At 41.2% G+C, this 24699-nt stretch overlaps 1 protein-coding gene across 5 annotated transcripts in view; it reads left to right on the top strand.

The window, feature by feature from the left end:
* slc26a6 (solute carrier family 26 member 6) overlaps positions 1 to 24699 on the top strand; it is a 160088-nt gene that overhangs the window by 115220 nt on the left and 20169 nt on the right. For all 5 annotated transcript variants that reach the window (XM_043707737.1, XM_043707735.1, XM_043707733.1 and 2 more), the window contains 9 exons: positions 479 to 561; positions 1649 to 1796; positions 3252 to 3365; positions 4760 to 4837; positions 6167 to 6262; positions 10029 to 10135; positions 11760 to 11829; positions 17859 to 17951; positions 23828 to 23944. In XM_043707737.1, coding sequence (XP_043563672.1) covers positions 479 to 561; positions 1649 to 1796; positions 3252 to 3365; positions 4760 to 4837; positions 6167 to 6262; positions 10029 to 10135; positions 11760 to 11829; positions 17859 to 17951; positions 23828 to 23944 — 906 coding nt within the window. The remainder of the gene's footprint in view (positions 1 to 478; positions 562 to 1648; positions 1797 to 3251; positions 3366 to 4759; positions 4838 to 6166; positions 6263 to 10028; positions 10136 to 11759; positions 11830 to 17858; positions 17952 to 23827; positions 23945 to 24699) is intronic.

The raw sequence follows: 24699 nt of genomic DNA, 5'->3' as shown, positions 1-24699 counted from the left end.
TCCAAGGTCTCTTTGTTCAGCAACACTCCCCAGGACCTTACCATTAAGTGTATAAGTCCTGCTAAGATTTGCTTTCCCAAGATGCTGTCTTTGTTTATAAATTTAAGGTTAGAAAAAAATGATTATTTGACATATCCATATTGAACCTCCTTCTGAGTTACTTGACCTTGACTGTGGCTTGCTGTTGTTTACAAGCTGGAAGACCTGTGATTGGCTAATTAGAATGGTAAGTCAGCTGTCAAAGCTGGAGGGCCAGAGGACCTTTCTCGATACGAACTAAAGGAGAGCCCACATAAAAGTCCCAGTGAGTGACTGTTTCCCCCCCCCCCCCCCCCCCAGCAGTTAGGGGCACAGCAACAGTCTCAACCTTTATGTCCCAATGGAAAGAATGTCCCTGCATGTAAGCCAACAGTAAGTTTGGAACAGCATCATGTAAATACTTCAAACTTCACTACCTTTCTGTTCTCCTCCAAAATAGGTCATAATTGCTACACTGATTGCGTCTAATGTCGACCTAGTCGGAAAATATGGAATACAAGTTGTGGGGAATATTCCGAAAGGGTCAGTTGAGTGTTACATATTTTCTTAAAAGGTTTAACCTTCTTAAAAGGGGATATCCACTATCAAATAATTGCGTTGGTTAAATTTCCTTTTTGTTTAATTGCTGCATTTCTCAGTTCTGTCTGCAGTAGCTTCACCAATGCTGCTTCCCAAGGAAGGATCCACACTTAAAGGAAACACAACAGCACACTGAGCGCAGCCATGCATTGAGAGAAAAAAATGCTTCTCATATGTACCAAGGGTTGAATTTTGTGGAGAAGACAGAAGTTCCGCATCCTTCAGGACTGTGGGCCATAAAGACCATAGCCCACCACAGTTACAGGGCTGGCAGCACTACCGTGTCACCTACTAGTAGCAGCTGAGACTAGGGAAAAGCTATCTGAAGGGAGTGGTATCCTCAAACAGGTGCAGGTGTTAATGAAAACCAGGGTTGATTTAGAAGGCCCTAAACAATTAGGTTTATTGTTTGGGTAAAGAGTGGGTTCATGTGCTAACAGCAGAGAATTTGATCTAGGGGCAGCCATTGCCAGTTGTGTGGGGTAGAGTGTGGAGGATTTGGAGGAAGGGTCCCTCTGTGGGTTATGGAGTGTCCATAAAACAAGGGTGACCAACCCACCCATAACCTACATGGAGCCCATCAGTATTCACCGGGGCCGTCAATTAGACCTCAAAGCAGAACCTCTTCTTGGATCTCTCATTTCACTGGTCCACACACGATCCTACAGGCTCCCTAAGATGACTTGTTAACTGGCTACCTCTGATAAGATCACTAGAGGTCTTCTGTACAGCTACATTCCCAATCTGGAATTCAGCTCGATATTACAATCCTGACACCACCAAGAAAATACAGCCCGGGATTCTATATGGGTGTTATTTGATTTTGGGTACTGACAGCATTAAGGGATATGGAGCTACTATGGATGGAGGAGTTGAAGGAGAAGATCAGCTATGATCTTCTTGAATGGCACAGCATGAAGGGCCAAATGGCCTACCCCAGCTCTTATGTTGTATGTTCTTTTAGTGACAGATGTTGAAGATTTCAAGCGATTTGTCCTCAGTGCTTCCTCTTTTCATTTGCCTTGTACAGACTGCAAGCCCCAGTTCCACCTGACTTCAACCTTGCCTCCAATCTTGTGGGAGATGCTTTTGCTTTGGCCATTGTAGGATATGGCATCACAATATCACTGGGCAAGATCTTCGCATTGAAGCATGGGTACCAGGTGGACAGTAATCAGGTAATACAGCAGTCTAATGATTTGGAATATAGGACCCACTGTAAGACACGCAACCCAGCAATACTGCTTCACCATTTTCCTGGTCAGTAGCAGTTTTGAGTCAAACTTTCACCTTCTGTCCTCCTCCCTTCATATGATTCCTATTGTCTCAATCGCTCCTTCAGATCCTCCTTTTTATGGAGCACATTGCATCCTCACATTCTTTGATGTGAAGGAATTTTTCTAGGCCTCAGTTTTCCATCTTGAAGAGAGTAGTGCAGGGAATTCTGTGTCCCTTTACAGAGTGATCAATGCACTCCCTTACTGTTTTTAATGAATGCTTTTTGGAAATCACTCCCTTTACTGTTTTTAATGAATGCTTTTTGGAAAACATGGAATCAAGAAACAGTTGTTCAATCCAGTTATCCCATTCCCTCTGCAGCTCCTGTGCTACTTATACCATTATGATCCCTAACCAAATCATTCAATCACTGATTCAGGCAGTAATGCAAAGGTAAAGGTTCATGAGAAAGAGAATACGGTGAACCTTCTAATTAACCATTTAATGCAACCAATCCAAATGGTCGATTCAATCTTACAACTCAGACTAGTCAATTTTCGTAGCTGTCTCATTGATGGTCCTGAGAGTATAGGTCCTTTTTTTAAAATATTCATTAAAAGGATATAGACATTGCTTGCTTGTCCAGCGTTTATTACCCAGCCCTAACTGCCTAATCTGTCTCTTGGGGTATAAGGACACCATCAGGTTGCAATTTGAAGATTGTGGCATAGTGGTCATGTCACAGGATTATTACAGATTGGGTATCCTCTATCTGACTGTCTGAAAACCAGAAGTCTTTTAAAAGCAGATGCAAATGAACCCAACTGCTTCTGCAGTCAGTCTGAACTTTTAGGTTCATTAGGTCAAAATGTTGAGATGTCCCATTTTATATGCCTCCTCAATGATGCTGATTAGCAGAATTTATTATCCTTTATCTGTGGGTGTGTAGCTGTTTCAAACACTACAACTGGTAATTATTTCCCCTGGCTAATAAAACCATACAGTTGGATCTCTCCATTAAATTTGTACAAAATGGGAGTGTTGAGAATTGATTTGATACACTGGAGATCCATGTGCAGAGAATAAATATGAAACTACATTGGAATTCTTTGTCACACAATGGAATGGAATGTGTCTTGTTTCATGAAAAATTTATATTTGAATCACTTGAATTTTTACCAAAAATTAATGGAATTATTATTTGAAAAGGAAGAAATGTGCAAAGGTGTGAAAGAATAGGTGAAATTGCATTGATCTCTTGGAAACCTAACAGACACAATGGATCAAATGGTTCCTTCCATTCAATGATGCTGTGCGATTGTGTCCACCAAGAAATATTGGCACCGTATGATATTGCGGAAGCAATAATATGTGTTAAAGGCATTGTCCTCCACTATATGATTTGTTTCTTGCAGGAGCTGATCGCACTGGGGCTCAGCAACTTTGTGGGAGGGTTTTTCCAATGCTTTGCTGTGAGTTGTTCCATGTCCAGGAGTCTGGTTCAAGAAACTACTGGAGGAAACACACAGGTAAGGGATTTTGTGTCCACTGGAAGTATTCTCAAGATGCAGTTACCACAGATAAACTAGAATGGAGTGAAATTGTTCCTTTCTATTGTTATCAACCGTGAAGAACAATAAACCAAACAAACTGAATTTAATGAATAACACAAATTAAAAAACCAATGGACAAGATTTCAGTTTTATCACCTTTATTTAAGTATGCAAACCCAAATCAACACAAACTAAACATGAGTTAATAAACAAATTGAATATTAAATAGGAGATACAACAGAGACTGATCTCACAGATTTATTCACCAGTCCACTCAAAATGTATGGCACTCATTCCAACCACAAAAGCTCTGAACTCTGTTAAAATTCCAACTCTTCTTCTAGAATTTAGCTTGATCTCCAATTAATGACCACACCATATTAACCTTGGCACAATCTTCACTAAAATGGCACACATCTGCAAAATCTCTTCAACTCTACTTTAGATGATTTTGAAGTGTAGATCTTCTCATGTTATTTTCAAGTAATAGAAACAACCGGCAATGATTGTATATTTGCCTATTCCCAACTCTTGGATCTAGCCTCTGTCTTCCTCAGCAATTAGATCTGAGCTCTAATGGCTCTGTGTCTTTTTAACTCATTTCAATGTCAGTTTTCCCAGAAACTGAAGTGTCCATTTCTGTTTCTGTTTTAATTATCTTTGAAATCTTACGGTTCCATTTTCCTTTCTGTTGGCTGAGGTTTCTATTTCAGTTCCAAATAGGATCCATCACAAAGAATACAAACTTTGAAACCATGGATTCCATCACATTATTATATATGAAGTGGGACTCATTTATTTGGCTGGATGGCTGGTTTGTGATGCAGAGTGATGCCAACAGTGTGGGTTCACTTCCCATACTGGCCGATCTTATCGTGAAGGTCTCCCTTTCTCCCCTAAACGTTCTATCATGCCCATAATATTTGCAGAGTTTCAGTCATAATCTAATCACTTCTTGAATGTCAATGTTCTATGTTCTTTAGGAAATCTGAGTCAATTTGTCTGAATCATTATAAACATTTACAAAATTGAGAGGTATAGATTGGGTTGACAGTCAGAATCTTTTCCCCAGACTTAAAATGCCAATGCTAGAGGGCATGTATTTAAGATAAGAGGGGGAAAGTTCAAATGAGATGTGATGGGCAAGTTGTTTACACAGAGAGTGGTGGAGGAGACAGATATATTAGGAGCGTTTAAGGGGCTTTTAGATTGGTACATAAATAAGCACGGAATGGAGGGTAATGTACCATGGGAAGGCAGAAGGGATTAGTTTAACTTGTATCATGTTCATCAAGACCTGTTCTATGCTGTACTGTTCTATGTCCGATATGTTTGTTATTGAATTGTCTTCTCAATTGGATCATTCACAGTTAGCTGCGGCAGTGTCTTCTGTTGTTATCTTGGTGATTATCCTTGAAATCGGGGCACTATTTAGTCAACTACCTAAGGCAAGTCTCTTCATTTATTTACAATGCCTGAGCTGTGTTCAAGAAAATATATGGATGGGCTAACTGTTGTACCGCGTGAGAGAACTTAATAATCATACTAGATATTGTCAAGTTTATTATTGTGTTAAATTAATATCTGTCTTGGGTGAGAAGATGCACACATACATTCACCACGTTTGTTGTTAGATATTTTTTAACCTAACCATTTAGGATAACCCCAAACAAAATGGATTGATCTGATCTGTGTTTCCTCCATTATGCTGAAGAGAGTTATAACCTCCACAGTTTCTCTGGAGAGGTGCAACTGTGGGATGGAATGTATTTTTATAAGGGTCTCACTTAAACTGCATGGATTGGAGGTAAAAATAGAAATTGCTGGAAAAGCTCAGCAGATCTGGCAGTACCTGTGGAGAGAAATCAGAGTTAATGTTTCGGCTAGAGTGATCCTTCCTCAGAACGGAGTTCGAGGCAGCCAATTAGTGTTACTTTACATAGGGATTCTATTAATAGACAAAGGTGATACAATGTATTGAGATACCATGCATAGATGTTCTGAAGAAGGGTCACTGGATTCAATGTTAACTCGGCTTCCTCTTCACAGATGCTGCCAGACCTGCTGAGGTTTCTCCAGCAATTTTTGTTTTTGTTTTAGATTTCCAACATCTGCATTTTCTTTTATTATATGTAATACCATGTTAGCCAAGGGTTAGACTATTTCCTACACTTCATTCTACTGCATTCCCACTCTCCACATACCAGCTGGAGGCTAGAATATAAAACTTCCGAGTGGGGAAGTTCACACACACAAGCCTAACGTGCTGAAGCTATGTTTACAGGAGTGCTTTTTTAAAGCATTTGCCCATTCGAAATAATCAGGCACAGAGTAAATTGAGCATTCACAGGAGAACATCAGAAGGTCCAAGCCTGAGCCGTCTTCTCACACAGATTGAAATCAAAATCAACAGTCTAGTCTTTCCTACTCTCACAAGATTCCTTACAGCTGGCACAGAACAACAGTGACCAACAACGTCATAAGAGATACTAAAGGGAGAAAATAATGAGCTCAGTTAACTGAGAAATCATTAGATTGTATTGAGTTACATTTAGCTGCTGTGTTCCATTTGCTTTCGTTTACATTGTTTCCCTTTCTGACTGACTGAGAAGGACCTTCATTGTTAAGACCTATAAATTATATGACTTAATTATTAAACCCCAGCAAGATTCCTAGCTTGAAAAAAAATGCAAGTAATGATAGTGAAATATTTGTAATAGTTGGATAGACATATCATCTAAGATGTTCATTAAGCTTTGTGACTCTCTTCTGCACAGGCTGTTTTAGCATCAATTGTCATCATCAATCTCAAGGGGATGTTTGAACAGGTCACTGATATTTGCCATTTCTGGAGGACTAACAAAATTGATCTGGTAAGAGTTCAAATATTTTTAAATAGACTCTTGGTTATCTTTGTCACTGTAGACTTTACTGTTTCTAGTGCCACCACAAAACAGACTGGATGCAGTGTTCCTCAACTTCCTTCTGGATTAACAATGTTCTTTATGCCCATGGGACAATAAATGAATTACATGGTGAATCGGGGGAAGGCACTCTTTAAACTGAGAAATCAAACTCTTAAACACTTTTCCAGAATAAAGTATAATATTGAGACAGCTATGCACTAACTCACCTCACAGAAAGAGGCAGGTAAGGCCTACCTGCAAAGACCAGATCAGTCATAGGCACTGGATCCTCAAAAATGATGGCCTGAAGAATAAACTGGCTAAACTGATCTGAGAAATTAAGTTAAGGTCAGTAGAGAAATCGTCCCACTAAGAAGAAAAAAACTCTAAGTCATACCATGTGCAACTAACAACTGATGTTAAAGTATTATCAAATTGAAAGAAAAGTTGTATGATTCCACAAATCATACCTGAGCAGTAGGTCAGAAGATTAGATGGAATATAAAGAGCAGAAAAGAATAATATAATGATTAATATGTGGGAGGAGAAACAATTACAAGAAAAAGCTAGCTAGAAATATTACAACAGATCGTAAATGTTTCTACATGTAAAAATAGTTATACTCTTCTAAAGAGTTATGTATAAGAAATAGAGTGAGTTAAGTGAGTATTAATCCTCTAGCGTATGAGTCTAGGGAATTAATAATGACAGATAAGGAGATAGAAGATGAATTGAACTGGTATTTTGAGCCTGTCTTCACTGTGGAGGATACAAATAATATCCCAGAAATAATTTTGAATCAGGAGATGAAACTAAAATAATTATGATCACCTGGGGTTGGGTTCTGAGGAAGTTTTTTGAATTAAAAGTTGACAAGTTTCCACAAGTTGAGATAGTAGATGTCTTGGTTTTAATTTTCTAAAATTTCTAGATTCTGGAAAGAACCCAGATTAAAAAAAGAGTGATTGTGGCTCTATTCGAGAAAGGAGACTATGAAATAGAGAAGAGAACCACATTACAGTTAGCTTAACATCGGTCACAGGGTAAATGTTAGCATCTATTATTCAGAAGGCTATAGTGGAGAAATTAGAAACTCTCAATGCAATCAGGCAGTATCAGCATGGTTCTTGAAAAGGAAATCATGATTGACTAACGTATTGATGTTCTTTGAGGAAGTAACAAGCAATATGGATAATTGGGAACTTATGGATATGCTGTACTTAGATTTCCAAATGATCAATTAAAAAAATTAATACACAATAGCTCATGGTGTAGAGGGTAACATATTATATAGAGCATTAGTTAGCTAACAGGAAATAGACATAGACACAAAAGTGTTGGCAAAATAGAAGCATCATAACATAGGAAATAAGAAGGGCAGTAGGCCATTCAATCCTTTGAGATTGTTCCATCATTCAATATGATCATGGCTGATCATCTAACACAGTGCCATGTTCATGTTTTCTCCCACACCCTTAGCTACCTTTAGCCCTGTGAACTAAACCCTGAAAATGTTCAATGTTTTGGGCTAAACTCCTTTTTGCAGCAGGGATATCATTAGAGCATGACCTTAGATTCTGGACAGACCAGTAATCAGGAGCATTTTTCCTGCATTTCCCCTGAAGTCCTGTTAGAACTTTTTACGTTTGTCTGTGCTCTCCCCCCAACTTTCTTCTGAACTCCAGTGAACACAGTCCTAACCAATCCAGTTTCTCTTCATAATTTCAGTCCTGCCCTATTAGAAATCAGTCTGGTAAACCTTCATTGCACTCCCTCCATACTGCATAGTGGCTCAGTGGTTAGCACTGCTACCTCACAGCACCAGGGACCTGGGTTCAATTCCTGCCTTGGGTGACTGTCTGCGTGGAGTTTGCACATTCTCCCCATGCCTGCATGGGTTTCCTCCGGGTGCTCCGGTTTCCTCCCACAGTCCAAAGATGTGCAGGTTAGGTGAATTGGCCATGCTAAATTGCCCATAGAGTTAGGTGCATTAGTCACGGGTAAATGTAGGGGAATGGGTCTGGGTGGGTTGCTCTTCAGAGGGTTGATGTGGACTTGTTGGGCCGAAGGGCCTGTTTCCACACTGTAGGGAATCAAATCTAATCCAAAACATCCTTCCTCAGATAAGACGACCAAAATTGCACACTATGACCTGACAGGTAGAATGCCATAGAGATCAGTGTTGGGACTTCAAATAAAACATATAAATAATTTTTTTCTTGAAGAGATCAATTTTATGTTTGCCAAATTTACTGATGACACAAAGATAGTAGAAAAGTAAATTGTGAAGAACACATGAGGATCTGCAAAAGAATGTTAATGGGTTCAGTGAGTGGGCAAAAGAGTTAGCAGATGGAATATAATATGGGAAAATCAAATTTGTCCACTTTAGCAGGAAGAATAGAAAAACAACATAGAATGCAAAATTCAGAGGCATGGAGAAATTTGGGGGTCCTGGTACATAAATCACAAAAATTAGTGATTAGCAGATCCAGCATGTCATTAAGCATGTTGTTTCTTGTAGGGGGAGTGGAATATAAAATTGGGGATATTTTGCTATTGCTATACAGGGTGTGGGTGAGACCATATCTCGAGCTCTTGGGACCATTTTCATCCTGTAGAATGAGGGAGCAATGAGGAAAGGTTGGACAGTTGTTGTTGGGCATCCATCATTAGAATTTAGAAGAGTGAAAGGTGGCCTTATATAAGATCTGGAAGGATTTGATAAGATTGTTAAAAGGATGTTTTCTCTTGTGGGAAGGGACACATTTTAAAAAGAAGGGCCTGCCCATTTAAGACTGAGATGAGGAGCATTTATTTTCTCTCAAAAGATTAATGAATCTTTGGTAGTCTATTCTCCAGAGACTGGTAAAAGCAGGGTCATTACATCGTGTTAAAGCAGCAATAGATAGATCCTTGACTAATGGGGGAGGTGAAGGTTACCCCAGTAGGCAGGAATATGGATTTGAAGACATAATTAGACTAACCCTGAAATAAAGGCCAACAGAATGTTGACCTTCTTAATTGCTTGTTGTTCCTGCATTCTAACCTTTTGTGATTGATATACAAGTCACCCAAATCTCCTGCACTGCAGCAGTGCGCAATCTCTCTCTCTCTATTTAAATTATGTCTTGCTTTTCTATTCTTCTCTCAAAGTGGACAAGTTCACATCTTCAATGATGAACCGGTTTACAGAAACTGGCAACTTTTCCTTTATTATTCTTCCCCTTCTTAAACAGTGCCTTGGGGGCACACAAGACTTTCTCATTATCTGCTGTACATTAAACGACATTAGACGTTTTGACTTCCTAGCTCAAACTATAACACTTTCTCCAGTCTTCCTGGTTCAAGTCCCACTCCAGTATTCGAGTGTAAAGATCAAGATTGACAATCCAATGCTGTGCTGTGTGACTATTGTAATGTCAGAGCTGTCATCTTTCAAAGAAGATGTTAAACCAAAGCTCTATCTTCCCTGTTAAGTGAATGAAAATTGCCCATGTGGCATAATTTTGAAATAAAGTAAGGGTATTGTTCCTGGTGTCTGAACCAATATGTGTGACTTTACTGTACAAAATTGATTTGAATTGTCTGCATCATAACAGTGACTACACTTCAAAAATGACCTCATTGGCTGTACAGAGCTTTGGTACATCCAGCATCAAAAAAATTGCCATATATATTAAGATTTTCCTTGTCTTTCCTTAATACAACCCCTACCGTATTTCTCTTGCAGATAGTTTGGATTGTCACTCTCATTTTCACAGTACTATTAGGCATGGACTTTGGACTGGCTGCATCCATAGCATTTGTAATACTTACTGTGATCTTCCAGACACAACTGTGAGTATTTGAGCCACAAACACATGCTCCAATGACTTTCTGCTGCATTATATTTAATTTTCCCACTCTTTATACCAGAATTTTTTTTATTAGGAAGTAATAAAATATAAGGGAAGACTAAAATGGTGCTAAGTCCAATTGCAAAGGCTACTCTTTATTTCAAACCCAATTCAGTGATAATTTTATGAAAAGATTGAGGTAATTGTTTCCTGTATATTTGCATTCTTCTTTTGTGAACAGTGTGAAGCAGTGATGTATCAGCTGTTTAGCAGTCTGATGGGTGACTATGTGAACACCTCTTCTGTGGCCACACCAGCTGTTATTCTAGCCAACTGGGTGGCTAATATTTTGCAGTAGGAAAATGTTACGAGTTTCCACAGCCTATGCTTACTAATGGTCGTAAGTCCAGAATTCAGTACTGGAAATGTTTGAAATACACTAAGCCGAAGGCATACTTCAAAATATTACAAACCATTGAAGTGTCTGAAGCACTACTGATGTATTTAAACGTTTGAAGTGGGGTTTGAACCCACAACCTGTGCCTAGGTAATGAGCTATAATTCAGCAAAAGCTGCAACTGCATCAGTTCATTATGTCAACAACATAATAAGTACAATTGCGCCTCCTATTATAAGGCCAACTGGATAGAATTATCACTTAGATTACCTACAGCGTGGAAACAGGCCCTTCGGACCATACTAACCCTCCAAAGAGCTACCCACCCAGACCCATTCCCCTACATTTACCCCTTCACCTAACACTACGGGCAATTTAGCAGGGCCAATTCACCTAACCTGCACATTTTTGGACTGTGGGGGGAAACAAGAACACCCGGAGGAAACTCACACAGACACAGGGAGAATGTGTAAACTCCACACAGACAGATGTCAGAGGCAGGAATTGAACCTGGGTCTATGGCATTGTGAGGCAGCAGTGCTAACCACTGTGCCACCATGCCGCCCACTTCTTTCACTATTAGCATTATTTTAGCTTAGCTTAGTTACAGTGTGGAAACAGGCCCTTCAGCCCAACAAGTCCACACTGACCCGCCGAAGGGCAACCCACCCAGACCCATTCTCCTACATTTATCCCTTCACCTAACACTACGGGCAATTTAGCATGGCCAATTCACCTAACCTGCTCATCCTTGGACTGTGGGAGGAAACCGGAGACCCAAAGGAAACCCACACAGACACGGGGAGAACGTGCAAACTCCACACAGTCAGTCAGTTGCTGGAGGCAGGAATTGAACCCGGGTCTCTGGCGCTGTGAGGCAGCAGTGCTAACCACTGTGCCACTGTGCCACCCATTTTAATTCCAATAGCCTTGGGAAACTTACATGGCATTGTCACTTCAAGCCCTTTGCAATGATGGATGACAGCAGTTCCAGAACATGTTGTGGTAGCTAGGCTTCGAGGCGAGAACCTATGGTGCACTATCACAGTTCACATGATGAAGGCAACTCAGATTGTTCGGATATTTCCAGTAAGACTCTGAGATTTCCTTGATCCAATTGTGTCAATCAACACAGAAGTAGCTTTGCTAATGTGTTTAGTCACTTTAACATTTTCTACATTTTTATTAAATTTCTCCCGGAGATGAGTATCCTGCTTTCTTCTTTCAGACCCAAATATTCAATTCTGGGGCAGATTCCAAAGACCGATATCTACAGAGATGTCAGCCAGTTTGATAAGGTAATGTGAAGATCAGTGTCAGCAATAATAATATTAAATATTGGTTTTACGGGAACAAAAATGAAAGGATGGGTCACAGAATTGTGGAAATGCTCATATAAGGCAATGGCAGTGAGGACTTTTATGGAAAAATCCCAAATGTAATGTTGAAAGCACATGATATTTGCTGTTAAATATGTAAGGCCTTGGAAAGTTGGGTGCCATACTGGTCCCAAATATTCCTTTCAAAGAACAAAGAAAATTTACAGCCCAGGAACAGGCCCTTCGGCCCTCCAAGCTTGAGCTGATCAAAATGTAATGTCTAAACCTGTTGGTCAATTCCTAAGCATCTGTATCCCTCTACTCCCCACCTACTCATGCATTTATCCAGACGCATCTTAAATGAATCTACCATGCCTGCCTCTACCACCTCTGCTGGTAATGCGTTCCAAACACCCACCACCCTCTGTGTGAGGTACTTGCCGCATGTATCCCCCTTAAATTTTCTACCTTTTCACCTTGAAAGTGTGACCTCTCGTTATTGAATCCTTCACCCTGGGAAAAACATTGTCTCTATCCACCCTGTTTATACCCTTCATGAGTTTGTAAACCTCAATCAGGTCCCCCCTCAATCTCCTTTTCTCTAATGAAAACAATCCTAACCTACTCAACCTCTCTTCATAGCTAGCACCTTCCATACCAGGCAACATCCTCGTAAACCTCACTGCACCCTCTCCAAAGCGTCCACATCCTTTTGGTAATGTGGTGACCAGAACTGTACACAGTATTCTAAATGCGGCTGAACCAATGTCTTGTACAATTTTAACATGACTTGCCAGCTCTGATACTCAATACCCCGTCCAATGAAGGCAAGCATACTATATGCCGTCTTGACCACTCTGCATAGCTAAAGTGAATAGCAAGGGGTTTTTTTTGCTACTCCACCAATATTCGTGTCATCTGCAAACTTGCTGATCATACCAACAGTGCCCTCTTCCAGATCATTGATGTATATTACAACAACAGTGACCCCAACACTGATCCCTGTGGAACACCATTGGTCACCTTTCTCCATTTCGAGAAACTCCTTTCAACTACTACTCTGTCTCCTGTTGCTCAACCAGTTCTTTATCCACCTAGCTAGAACACCCTGCATACCATATGACTTCACTTTCTCCATTAGTCTACCATGAGAAACCTTATCAAATGCTTTATTAAAGTCCATGTATATGACATCAACAGCCCTTCCTTCATCTATCAACTTGGTCACTTCCTTGAAGAACTCTATTAATTTGGTAAGGCATGATCTGTCCCGCACAAAACCATGTTGCCTATCACTGATACACCCAAACTTTTCTAAATATAAATAGATCCTATCCCTCAGTACCCTCTCCAGCAACTTTCCCACCACTGATGTCAGGCTCACTGGTCTGTAGTTACCCGGAATATCCCTACTACCCTTCTTGTACAGGGGGACAACATGAGCGACCCTCCAGTCCTCCGGCACCTCACCTGTACTTAAGGATGCCACAAAGATATCTGTCAGAGCCCTAGCTATTTCCTCTCTCGCCTTCCTCAGCAACCTGGGATAGATCTCATCCAGTCCTGGGGTTTTGTCCACTTTAATAATCTCTAGCCTACCCAACACATCTTCCCTACTTATGTCAACATGATCCAGACTAATCAAACCTCTATCTGTAATCTCAACATTCATCATGTTCCTCTCCTCAGTGAACACTGATGCAAAGTAATCATTCAGAATCTCACCCATTCTCTCAGATTCGACACACAGCCTTCCTTAGTTATCTTTTAGTGGACCGATCCTTTCTCTATTTACTCGCTTGCTTCTTATATCAGAATAAAATGCTTTGGGATTCTCCTTAATTCTGCTCGCTAAAGTTATTTCATGACTCCTTTTAGCCCACTTAATTCCTCGTTTAAGATTTGTGCTACTCTTCCGATACTCTTCCAGGATTTGTTCTGTTCTTAGCTGCCTGGACCTTATGTATGCTTCCCTTTTCCTCTTGGCTATCATACAATTTCTCCTGTCATCCACGGTTCACAAATCTTGTCATTCCTATCCTTTGCATTCAACGGGACATGCCTATCCTGCACTATCTTTGAAAGCCTCCCACATCTCAAATGTGGACTTCCCTTCAAATAGCTGTGTCCGATCCACATTTCCCAGCTCCTCCCTAATTTTGATATAATTGGCCTTGGCCCAATTTAGTACTCTTCCCTTAGGACCACTCTCTTCTTTATGAGTATTATAAAACTTACAGAATTATGGTTACTGTTCCCAAAGAAATCCCCCACCGCAACTTCTACCACCTGTCCTGGCTCGTTCCCCAGTACCAGGTCCAATATAGCCCCTTCCCTCATCGGACTATTGATGTACTGCTCTAGAAAACTCTCCTGGACACTTCTTACAAATTCTACCCCATCCAGACCTCTGATGTTAAGTGTATCCCAGTCAATGTTGGGAAAATTAAAATCTCCCATCACCACTACCCTATTGCCTCTACATCTTTCCATAATCTGTTTACCTGTTTGTTCTTCTACCTCATGCTCACTGTTGGGAGATCTGTAATACAGTCCCAACAATGTGACTGCATCCTTCTTATTTCTCAGCTCCACCCATAATGCCTCACTACCCAAGACCTCGATAGTGTGCTCCTTTAGCACAGCCGTGATATTGTCCTTGATCAGCAATACAACTCCACCCCCCCACTTTTACATCCCTCCCTGTCCTGTCTGAAGCGTCTATATCCTGGAACATTTAATTGCCAATCATCATACCCTTCCTTCAACTAAGTCTCTGTGATTGCAATAACGTCATACTCCCAGGCACCAATCCAAGCCCTAAGTTCATCTGCCTTACACACTATACTCCTTGCATTAAAGTAGATGCATTTCATGCCACCAGTTTTTTTGTGCTCATCTGCTCTCTGCCTACTCTTCCCTTTATTAATGCTATCTTCATAATTCTTACAGTCTCCAGTCTCCACCTTCACTTACAGAGTCAAATCAAAATTCGACATACAAGTAGATAGGATGGTCCTGAAAGAAACCTTACATCTCAGCCAAAGAGACACTAGAGAGTACAAGGAATGAAGGATTTCAATTCCATGTAGAGACTAGAGAAGCTACGATTATCTTTCATGGAAAAGGTTAAATGAGGATCTGATTGGGATACTCAACATTTATTGAGTAGATAGGGAGAACCTGATTCTGTTGGGATGATAATTGGCAACCAGAGAGCACATGTTTGAGATAATTAGCAAAAAGTTCAGGAGTAATAATGGGCAGCACAGTGGCACAGTGGTTAGCACTGCTGCCTCACAGCGCCAGAGACCCGGGTTCAATTCCCATCTCAGGCGACTGACTGTGTGGAGTTTGCATATTCTCCCCGTGTCTGCGTGGGTTTGCTCTGGTTTTCTCCCACAGTCCAAAAATGTGCAGTTTAGGTGAATTGGCCATGCTAAATTGCCCATAGTGTTAGGTGAAGGCATAAATGTAGGGGAATGGGTCTGGGTGGGTTGCGCTTTGGCGGATCAGTGTGGACTTGTTGGGCCGAATGGCCTGTTTCCACACTGTAAGTAATTAATCATAAAGAGATATGTTTTTAAACACAGTAAGTTGCCTTGATTTGGAATGCGCTAATATGAAAAGCTGATGGAAGCAAATATATTAGTAACTTTTGAATAGACCAAAGTGATTGACTGAGTATTTGAATGAGTACGGTATCACAGCACCCAAGCAACCACAGTCAATGGAACTCAGGGGGAACTTTCCACTGGTTGTTATCATACCATGCACAAAGGAAAATTGTTGTGGCTGTTGGAGGTCAAACATCTCAGCTGCAAGACACTACTGCAGAAGTTCATCCAGGTAATATACCAGACCCAATGATTTTCCACTTCTTCATCAGTGATGTTTTCTCCATCACAAGATCAGAACTTGGGATGTTACTGATGATTACATAATGTTCAGCAGCTTTGCAACTCCTCCGTTACTAAAGCATGCATGTCCAAAAGTAGCAATACTATAACAACAGTTCTGTTTAAGCTAATAATTGGCAAGTAATATTCATGCCACATATGTGCGAGGTAATGATCACTTCAAAAACTGGAAAATTCAACCATCACCTTTTGACATTCCATCCCACAAAACATGAACTGACTTCAAGAAGGAGATAGAGATAATTCGTAGTCCTAAAGGGATCAAATATATGGCAGAAAGTGGGAACAGGGAGCTGCGTGGGATGATCAGTCATGATCCTACTGAACAGCAGAGCATGCTCAAAGGGCTATATGGCCAACTTTAAAAGATCCTGTACCAACAACCAGCAGAACATCATATTCAAAATACCCTGCAAGGACTGTAACAAACATTACATTGGATAGACAGGCAGGAAACTGGCCACCAGGATACATGAGCATCAACTAGCCACCAAAAGACATGATCATCTATCAATATTATCCATACACACAGACAAAGAGGGACACCCATTCGACTGTGATAATACATCCATCCTGGAACAGCTAAACAAAGATATCATGGGAATTCCTAGAGAGCTGGCATTCAAACCAGAACTGCATCAACAAACACATTGATTTTGACCCTGTTTACCAATCTCTCAGAAAAAGAGCTGGAAGTCATATCACTCACCACACCACAACAGAAATCTAGATTTATTCTGCCAGAATTTTCTCCCCACCACCTTCTCTAACTTTCCTCTCTATCGCTGCAATTCCCTTCTTTTCCTCCATGACCTACCTGATACATAAATATCAAGCGAGACAAACCACCAATGCTTCATCGGAGGCTCACTGATGATGTCACCTAGCACAGCGATGAAATATATGAGAACAAATCTGCCACCTCAGCAATCAAATGTACAACCTGGCCAACCTCTGGTCCAATGCAGATATTTCTAACCCTGCCTAGAGTGATTTTTACCAACCCCACCTGCAGGGAACTCAAGGTCAAGATCATTGGGCAAAGCATTACTGTCCACATCCAAACCAGTTTCTATCTGCTACCAACTGTAACTGGGCCAGGGCAGTATTTTCTCAGGTGGCAGCCTCATCAGTACTTGCAAACAAAGGTCCCATGCTGTTAGTAGGTTCAAAATGCAGTGCCCACCATAGGCAGACTGCTCAATAAAAGCTAGCGGCCAAGATGAGGAGGGCCTCTCAGGTGAGACTCGGAGCAGGAATGCACCTTTGGAACCCACATGAGAAATCTAGATTTATTCTGCCAGAATTTTCTCCCCACCACCTTCTCTAACTTTCCTCTCTATCGCTGCAATTCCCTTCTTTTCCTCCATGACCTACCTGACAGTTAAAATGTTTTAGAGTCATAGAGTCATACAGCAGGGAAACAGACCCTTCAGTCCAACTCGTCCATGCTGACCATGTTTCCTAAACTGAACTAGTCCCATTTGCCTGCATTTAGCCCATATCCCTTTAAACCTTTCTTATCCATGTACCTGTCCAAATGTCCTTTACATGTTATAATTGTACACACTTCCTGTGGCAGCTCATTCCACACATGCACCACCCTCTGTGTGAACAAATTGCCCCTCGGGCCCTTTTTAAAACTCTCGCCCCTCACCTTAAACCTCTGCTGTGTAGTTTTGGACTCCCTTACCCTTAGAAAAAGACCTTGGCTATTCATCTTATTTGTACCCAATATGATTAAGTTGGTTAAAGTGTATTCAACAAACTCTGGAATTAAAATCTAACCTATTGGTAATCATTGTTGTTTGTTGTTAAAAAAAATCTGGTTCACTCATGTTCTTTAGGGAAGGAAATCTACCATCCTTACCCAATCTAGCATGACTCCAGACCCACAGCAATATAGTTGACTCTACTACCCTCTGAAATAACCTGAGAAGCCACACAGTTCCAGGGCAATTATCAATGGGACATAAATGCTGGTCTTGCCAGTGATGCCCACAACCAATGAATACATTAAAAATGATGAATTTCTGTCATTATAACTTGGCTTCAAACTGCTCCAATCTAATTTTGGTTTCTTTTCAGGCAAAAGAAATTCCAGGAATCAAAATTTTCCAGTCATCTGCGACCATGTACTTTGCCAATGCTGAGTTGTATGAAGAAGCTCTGAAGCAGATGGTAAGAAAATTAATTTACAGGATCTACAGTCATTAATATTTTGGTCATGGAAAGCAAGAAAGCTCTGACTTTGACTAAAAAAAAACAAAAACAAGGACAAATCTCTGCTTCAACTTGACTGCAAATCCAGACAAACAGCTTTTTCAAACACTCAACTCAGGCAGAAATGGGTTAACCTTTCCCTCCCAATCTTTGATGAGACAATCATTAATACAGCATTCAGAGGATGATGACAAGAATTCTTTGGTCTTTGTATTCTGTGGAATTAAGTTCATTTTAATTGCAGGGTAATAAAACAGGTTAAAAATGATGAAAATAATGGATAATGTAGGCTTCATCTGTGAGTATGACAGCATAGTGGCTATTTTATTTAGCCCAGTAAGGTAGAGGTTTGGGCCAACAATTGAGACGTATAAGGCCAGATTTTCAGTGTGGTCAGGAACCTAACTTTCAGATTCATTCCAAAGTCTGCATTCCTGTTTTTAACTGTAAGTTGCCGAATGGGCCAGGAGGTGAGCTTTGTGCCTAATTAGAGACGCTAAGCGCTTCCAGGAGGTGGGTGTTCCTTCCTGGCACCAAAGATAATGACAGATGGCAGCCATGTTGCAGGCTTCTTCCACCTTGCCAATGAGAGTAGGCAACTTCTGAGAAGCTGGAATGAGGCTGACAGTGTCATTGCATGACAAGGTAACAACCATTGCTCAAGACGGCGAGGATTGGTCTCGTAGATTTCTTTCAAGGCAACTGCAAAATAAGTATGACTTAGGCCCTGAGGAGAACCCAACAGCTCAAATGAGGGACAGCTCAAGATCGCCAGAAAAAAGTTTGGAAATTGCTTTCAAGAATGGTCAGTTCCCTATTGCTCTCACCCCACTGGTACTAATACCACTCAAGGAAGCTGTAGACATTTGCACTGCTGCATCATATCATGGCAATCTAGACCTGCCACCATTGTGTGAATTAGTGTGCATTCGTGCGCATTCAACGCATGAACTCAGCAACTTGTACAGTTTTGTTCAGATCAAACAACACCATGCCCAAAAAGATGGTGTTGCTATGGAAACGCTGCTAGGCCCAGCTCTCTCAAACATATTGTTGGGTACCATAAGAAATATATCTTGGATGCAATGACACCTAACCATCTATCCCTTAAACATCCCAATCTTGTGCTCATCCTTGAATTCATCTTTGAAATGGAGCAGTCCACTAAGCTCCCTCTGCCTGATATCAGAGTTGAGAATTGGCCAGGGAGTTCTTCAATACTATCTATCACAAGCCTGTCTTTATTTGTATACATAGATGTTGTGATTTTTACAGCTCCAGTCACCATAAGGTTGGCTACAACATCAAGTCAGGAGTGAGATGCAATACACCCCACTTGCCTGAATGAGTGCAGCTTGAACAACACTCAAGAAGCTTGACACCATCCAGGACAAAACTTGACTGGCACCACATCCATTCCTCTGCCACTGACGCTTAGTAGCAGCAGTATGTACTGTCTACAAGATGCACCACAGAAATTCACCAAAGATCCTTAGACAGCACCTTCCAAACCCATGACCACTTCCATCCAGAAAGACAAGAGCAGCAGATACTTGACAACACCACCCATCTGCAAGTTCCACTCCAAGCCACTCACCATCCTGACTTGGAAATATATCTCCGTTTCTTCAATGTTGCTGGGTCAAAAATCTGGAATTCATTCCCTAATGGCATCTGGGTTAACCTACAGCACATAACCTACAGCACTTCAAGAAGGTAGCTCACACCCACCTTCTCAAACGCAACTAGGTACAGGCAAGAAATGCTGACCAGTTGGTTGTGACCACACCCCACAGGTGAATAAAAAACCTTAGAACTGGGGACTTTTGCTCACCATTCAGGCATGATGCTGAAACAGGAATAGCAAAGCTATCCTGGGGACGAATGGCCATCCTGGTCAAATCAGTTGGAAAAAATATTACATAAATTCATGGACATCACACTTGTTCCCAAAAAAATGTCCAGTCTACTTCAAACTTGAAGGCTAAGGTATTTAGCCTTTCAGCAACAGGAGAAGCTAGCTGTTTGACACTGATGCTGTGCAGTAGCAACATGAGCCCAACCAAAAAGACACTCTGCCTATTACACAAAAGGAGGAATGAATTTCGGTGCTAGTGTGATGTCAGGTATGAAGGCTCTATGTCCCAGAGGCTGGCAGACCACTTGCCACAAGCAAGTACTGAGCATATTCAATCAGCCTGTTCTTGCAAATGTTAGGAACACAAAATGTGAAGTGATTCCACAATTGGATAGTATTTGCTAAATAATCCCAAATGTGCTAAGAATAACTGACAACCAACTAAAGACTGTTATATTCTTTACAGTGTGGTACACATGCACTTACATGTATTAGTACACAGTCCCCATTTCTAGGAGCAGAAAAAGAAGATGTGAACAAAAGAGGTGGTGACCTCCCATTGTCTAATGCAAATCTCAAAGCAGTCTCTTGACCAATCAATGTCAACCTGCCTGGTTTAAATTTAGACAATGTTTGTTAACCAACTGTCAGTCATTATCACAAGTGCATTCTCCCTGGAAATACCTCAACAATCCTAATCCACTTCCAACCAATCAGCATTCTCTTAGAGTCATAGAGATGTACAGCATGGAAACAGACCTTTCGGTCCAACTTGTCCATGCCGACCAGATATTCCAACCCAATCTAGTCCCACCTGCCAGCACCTGACCCATATCCCTCCAAACCCTTCATATTTATATACCCATCCAAATGCCTCTTAAATGTTGTAATTTTATCAGCCTCTACCACTTCCTCTGGTAGCTCATTCCATACATGTACCACTCTCCATGTGAAAACGTTGCCTCTTAGGTCTCTTTTATATCTTTCCCTTCTCACCCTAAATCTATGCCATCTAGTTCTGGATTCCCCCACACCAGGGAAAATATTTTGTCTGTTTACCCTATCCATGCCCTTCCTGATTTTGTAAACCTCTATAAGGTCACCCCTCAACCTCTGAAGTTCCAGAGGAAACAGCCCCAGCCTGTTTAGTCTTTCCCTATAGCTCAAATCCTCAAACCCTGGCAACATCCTTGTAAATCTTTTCTGAACCCTTTCAAGTTTCACAACATCTTTCCGATAGGAAGGAGACCAGAATTGCATGCAATATTCCAACAGTGGCCTAACCAATGTCCTGTACAGACGCAACATGACCTCCCAACTCCTGTACTCAATACTCTGACCAATAGAGGAAAGCAAACTAAACGCCTACTTTACTATCCTATCTACCTGAGACTCGACTTTCAAGGAGTTATGAACCTGCACTCCAAGATCTCTTTCTTTAGCAACACTCCCTAGGACCTTACCATTAAGTGTATAAGTCCTGCTAAGATTTGCTTTCCCAAAATGCAACACCTCGCATTTATCGGAATTAAACTCCATCTGCTACTTCTCAGCCCATTTGCCCATCTCGTCCAGATCTTGTTGTAATCTGAGGTAACCCTCTTTGCTGTCCACTACACCTCCAATTTTGGTGTCATCTACATTTTACTAACTTATACCTCTTATGCTCACATCCAAATCATTTATGTAAATGACAAAAAGTAGCGGACACAGCGCCGATCCTTGTGGCACTCCACTGGTCACAGGCCCCCAGTCTGAAAAACAACCCTCCACCACCACCCTCTGTCTTCTACCTTTGAGCCAGTTCTGTATCCAAATGGCTAGTTCTCCCTGTATTCCATGAGATCTAACCTTGCTAATCAGTCTCCCATGGGGAACCTTGTCAAATGCCTTACTGAAGTCCATATAGATCATGTCTACTGCTCTGCCCTCATCAATCCTCTTTGTTACTTCTTCAAAAATCTAAATCAAGTTTGTGAGACATGATTTCCCACGCGCAAAGCCATGTTGACTATCCCTAATCAGTCCTTGCCTTTCCAAATACATGTACATCCTGTCCCTCAGGATTCCCTGCAACAATTTGCCCCACCACCGACTCAGGCTGACTGGCCTACAGTCCCCTGGCTTGTCCTTACCACCCTTCTTAAATAGTGGCACCATGTTTGCCAATCACCTGTCTTCCGGCACCTCACCTGTGACTATCGATGATACAAATATCTCAGCAAGAGGACCAGCAATCACTTCTCTAGCTTCCCAAAGAGTTCTCGGGTACACCTGATCTGGTCCTGGGGACTTATCCAAATTTATGCGTTTCAAGACATCCAGCACTTCCTCCTCTGTAATATGGACATTTTCTATTTTCCTACATTCTATCCCTTCCATATCCTTTTCCACAGTAAATACAGATTCAAAATACTTGTTTGGTATCTCCCCCATTTTCTGTGGCTACACACAAAGGTTGCGTTGCTTTGAGGGACGCTATTCTCTCCCTAGTTACCCTTTTGTCCTTAATGTACTTATAAAAACTCTTTGGATTCTCCTTAATTCTATTTGCCAAAGCTATCTCATGTCCCCTTTTTGCCCTCCTGATTTCCCACTTCAGTATACTCCTACTGCCTTTATACTCGATCTAGCCTGTCTGTACCTGACATATACTTCCTTCTTTTTCTTAACCAAACCCTCAATTTCTTTAGTCATCCAGCATTCCCTATACCTACCAGCCTTTCCTTTCACCCTAACAGGAATATACTTTCTCTGGATTCTCGTTATCTCATTTCTGAAGGCTTCACATTTTCCAGCCATCCCTTTACCTGTGAACATCTGCCCCCAATCAGCTCTCGAAAGTTCTTGCCTAATACCATCAAAATTGGTCTTTCTCCAATTTAGAACTTCAACTTTTAGTTCTGGTCTATCCTTTTCCATCATTATTTTAAATCTAATAGAATTATGGTTGCTGGCCCTAAGGTGCTCCCCCACTGACACCTCAGTCACCTGCCCTGCCTTATTTCCCAAGAGTAGGTCAGGTTTTGAAGAAGGGCCTATGCCCGAAACATCGATTCTCCTGCTCCTTGGATGCTGCCTGACCTGCTGCGCTTTTCCAGCAACACATTTTTCAGGTTTTGCACCTTCTCTAGTAGGTACATCCATATACTGAATCAGAAAATTGTTTTGTACACATTTAACAAATTTCTCTCCATCTAAACCCTTAACACTATGGCAGTCCCAGTCTATGTTTGGAAAGTTAAAATCCCCTACCATAACCACCCTATTATTCTTACAGATAGCTGAGATCTCCTTACAAGTTTGGTTCTCAATTTCCCTCTGACTACTGGGGGGTCTATAATAATCCCAATAAGGTGATCATCCCTTTCTTATTTCTCAGTTCCACCCAAAAACTTCCCTGGATGTACCCTACCCCCTCTCCGGCCTATCACCCTCACCTTTACCTCCTTCCACCTATCGCATTCCCAACACCCCTCCCCCAAGTCCCTCCTCCCTACCTTTTATCTTAGCCTGCTTGGCACACCCTCCTCATTGCTGAAGAAGGGCTTATGCCCGAAATGTCGATTCTCCTGCTCCTTGGATGCTGCCTGACCTGCTGCACTTTTCCAGCAACACATTTTTCAGCTTACTTCCAAAGAGTAGGTCAATGTTTGAGCCTTCTCTAGTACGTACATCCACATACTGAATCAGAAAATTTTCTTATACACACTTAACAAATTCCTCTCCATCTAAACTCTTAATATTATGGCAGTCCCATTCTCGTTCAGTATAAAGTAGTTGTTTTTGCTTTATATTGACAATTATTATGAATTCTCCTAATAACTACAAAACACAAAGCTTCATTGAAATCAATCATTTTTCAGAAAATCAGAAAATTTCAAGCTCTGTACTATCAAATGACAATTTGTAATCTGTGTTAACACCTCATGTCAGCAATGCAGTATTCATAATCCATTTTTCCTTTGGTTTGCAGACTGGAATTAATGTCAGTAAACTCATTTTGAAAAAGAAGAAAAGAATCATGGCACTTAAGAACAAATTGAAAAAGCAGGAAAAGAAGGATAAGAAAAAAGCCAAGAAAGAGCAAAAGGTAGAAACATTCCACTAAATTACAATAAACAAATAGTTCTCTCTCTTTCTCCAAGTCACTTCTTATTTTTCCTTCTTCTATTTAAATAGTATTAGATTATCTCCTTCACAGGACTTTGTCCTTGAACACTTTGGAGAAGCCTACCTGTTTTTACTGTCATGTTCTTCAAAGCTAGGCAGGACCGGGAATAGCTTGTGACTGCCTTTATCAGTATAAGACATTACATGCATGAGTCATTGAATGGAAATACACTAGTTATAGATTTTCTCTAATCAACTTGGATAATGCTCCACATTCATATAGAAATATTACAGGACCAAAGGAAACCATGCACCTCATAACCACTGCCATCAGGCTTTAAATACAATACTCATTACAAAAGGAGTGTAATCATGAATATTTTCTACAAGATAAGACACACTATAGAGTGTGTTGCTGGAAAAGCACAGCAGGTCAGGCAGCATCCAGGGAACAGGAGAATCGACGTTTCGGGCATAAGCCCTTCTTCAGGAATGAGGAAAGTCTGAGGATGAAAGATCAGTCCTCAGCAGAGGCCTCACCTTCATTCCCCTACGCTCTCGGATTAATGAATTCAACACACGGCGTGACATCGAACAATTCTTCCGCCGCCTTCGCCTCCGCGCCTACTTCTTCAACCAAGTCTCTCGCCCACCCTCTGACGACCCCTTCTCATGCCTCCAACACACCCCATCCACCTGGACACCCAGTGCTGGCCTCCTACCTGCCCTCGACCT

This window comes from Chiloscyllium plagiosum, chromosome 18, assembly GCF_004010195.1.
Source record: "Chiloscyllium plagiosum isolate BGI_BamShark_2017 chromosome 18, ASM401019v2, whole genome shotgun sequence".
NCBI lineage: Eukaryota > Metazoa > Chordata > Chondrichthyes > Orectolobiformes > Hemiscylliidae > Chiloscyllium > Chiloscyllium plagiosum.
This window is presented reverse-complemented; position numbering and strand designations above follow the sequence as displayed.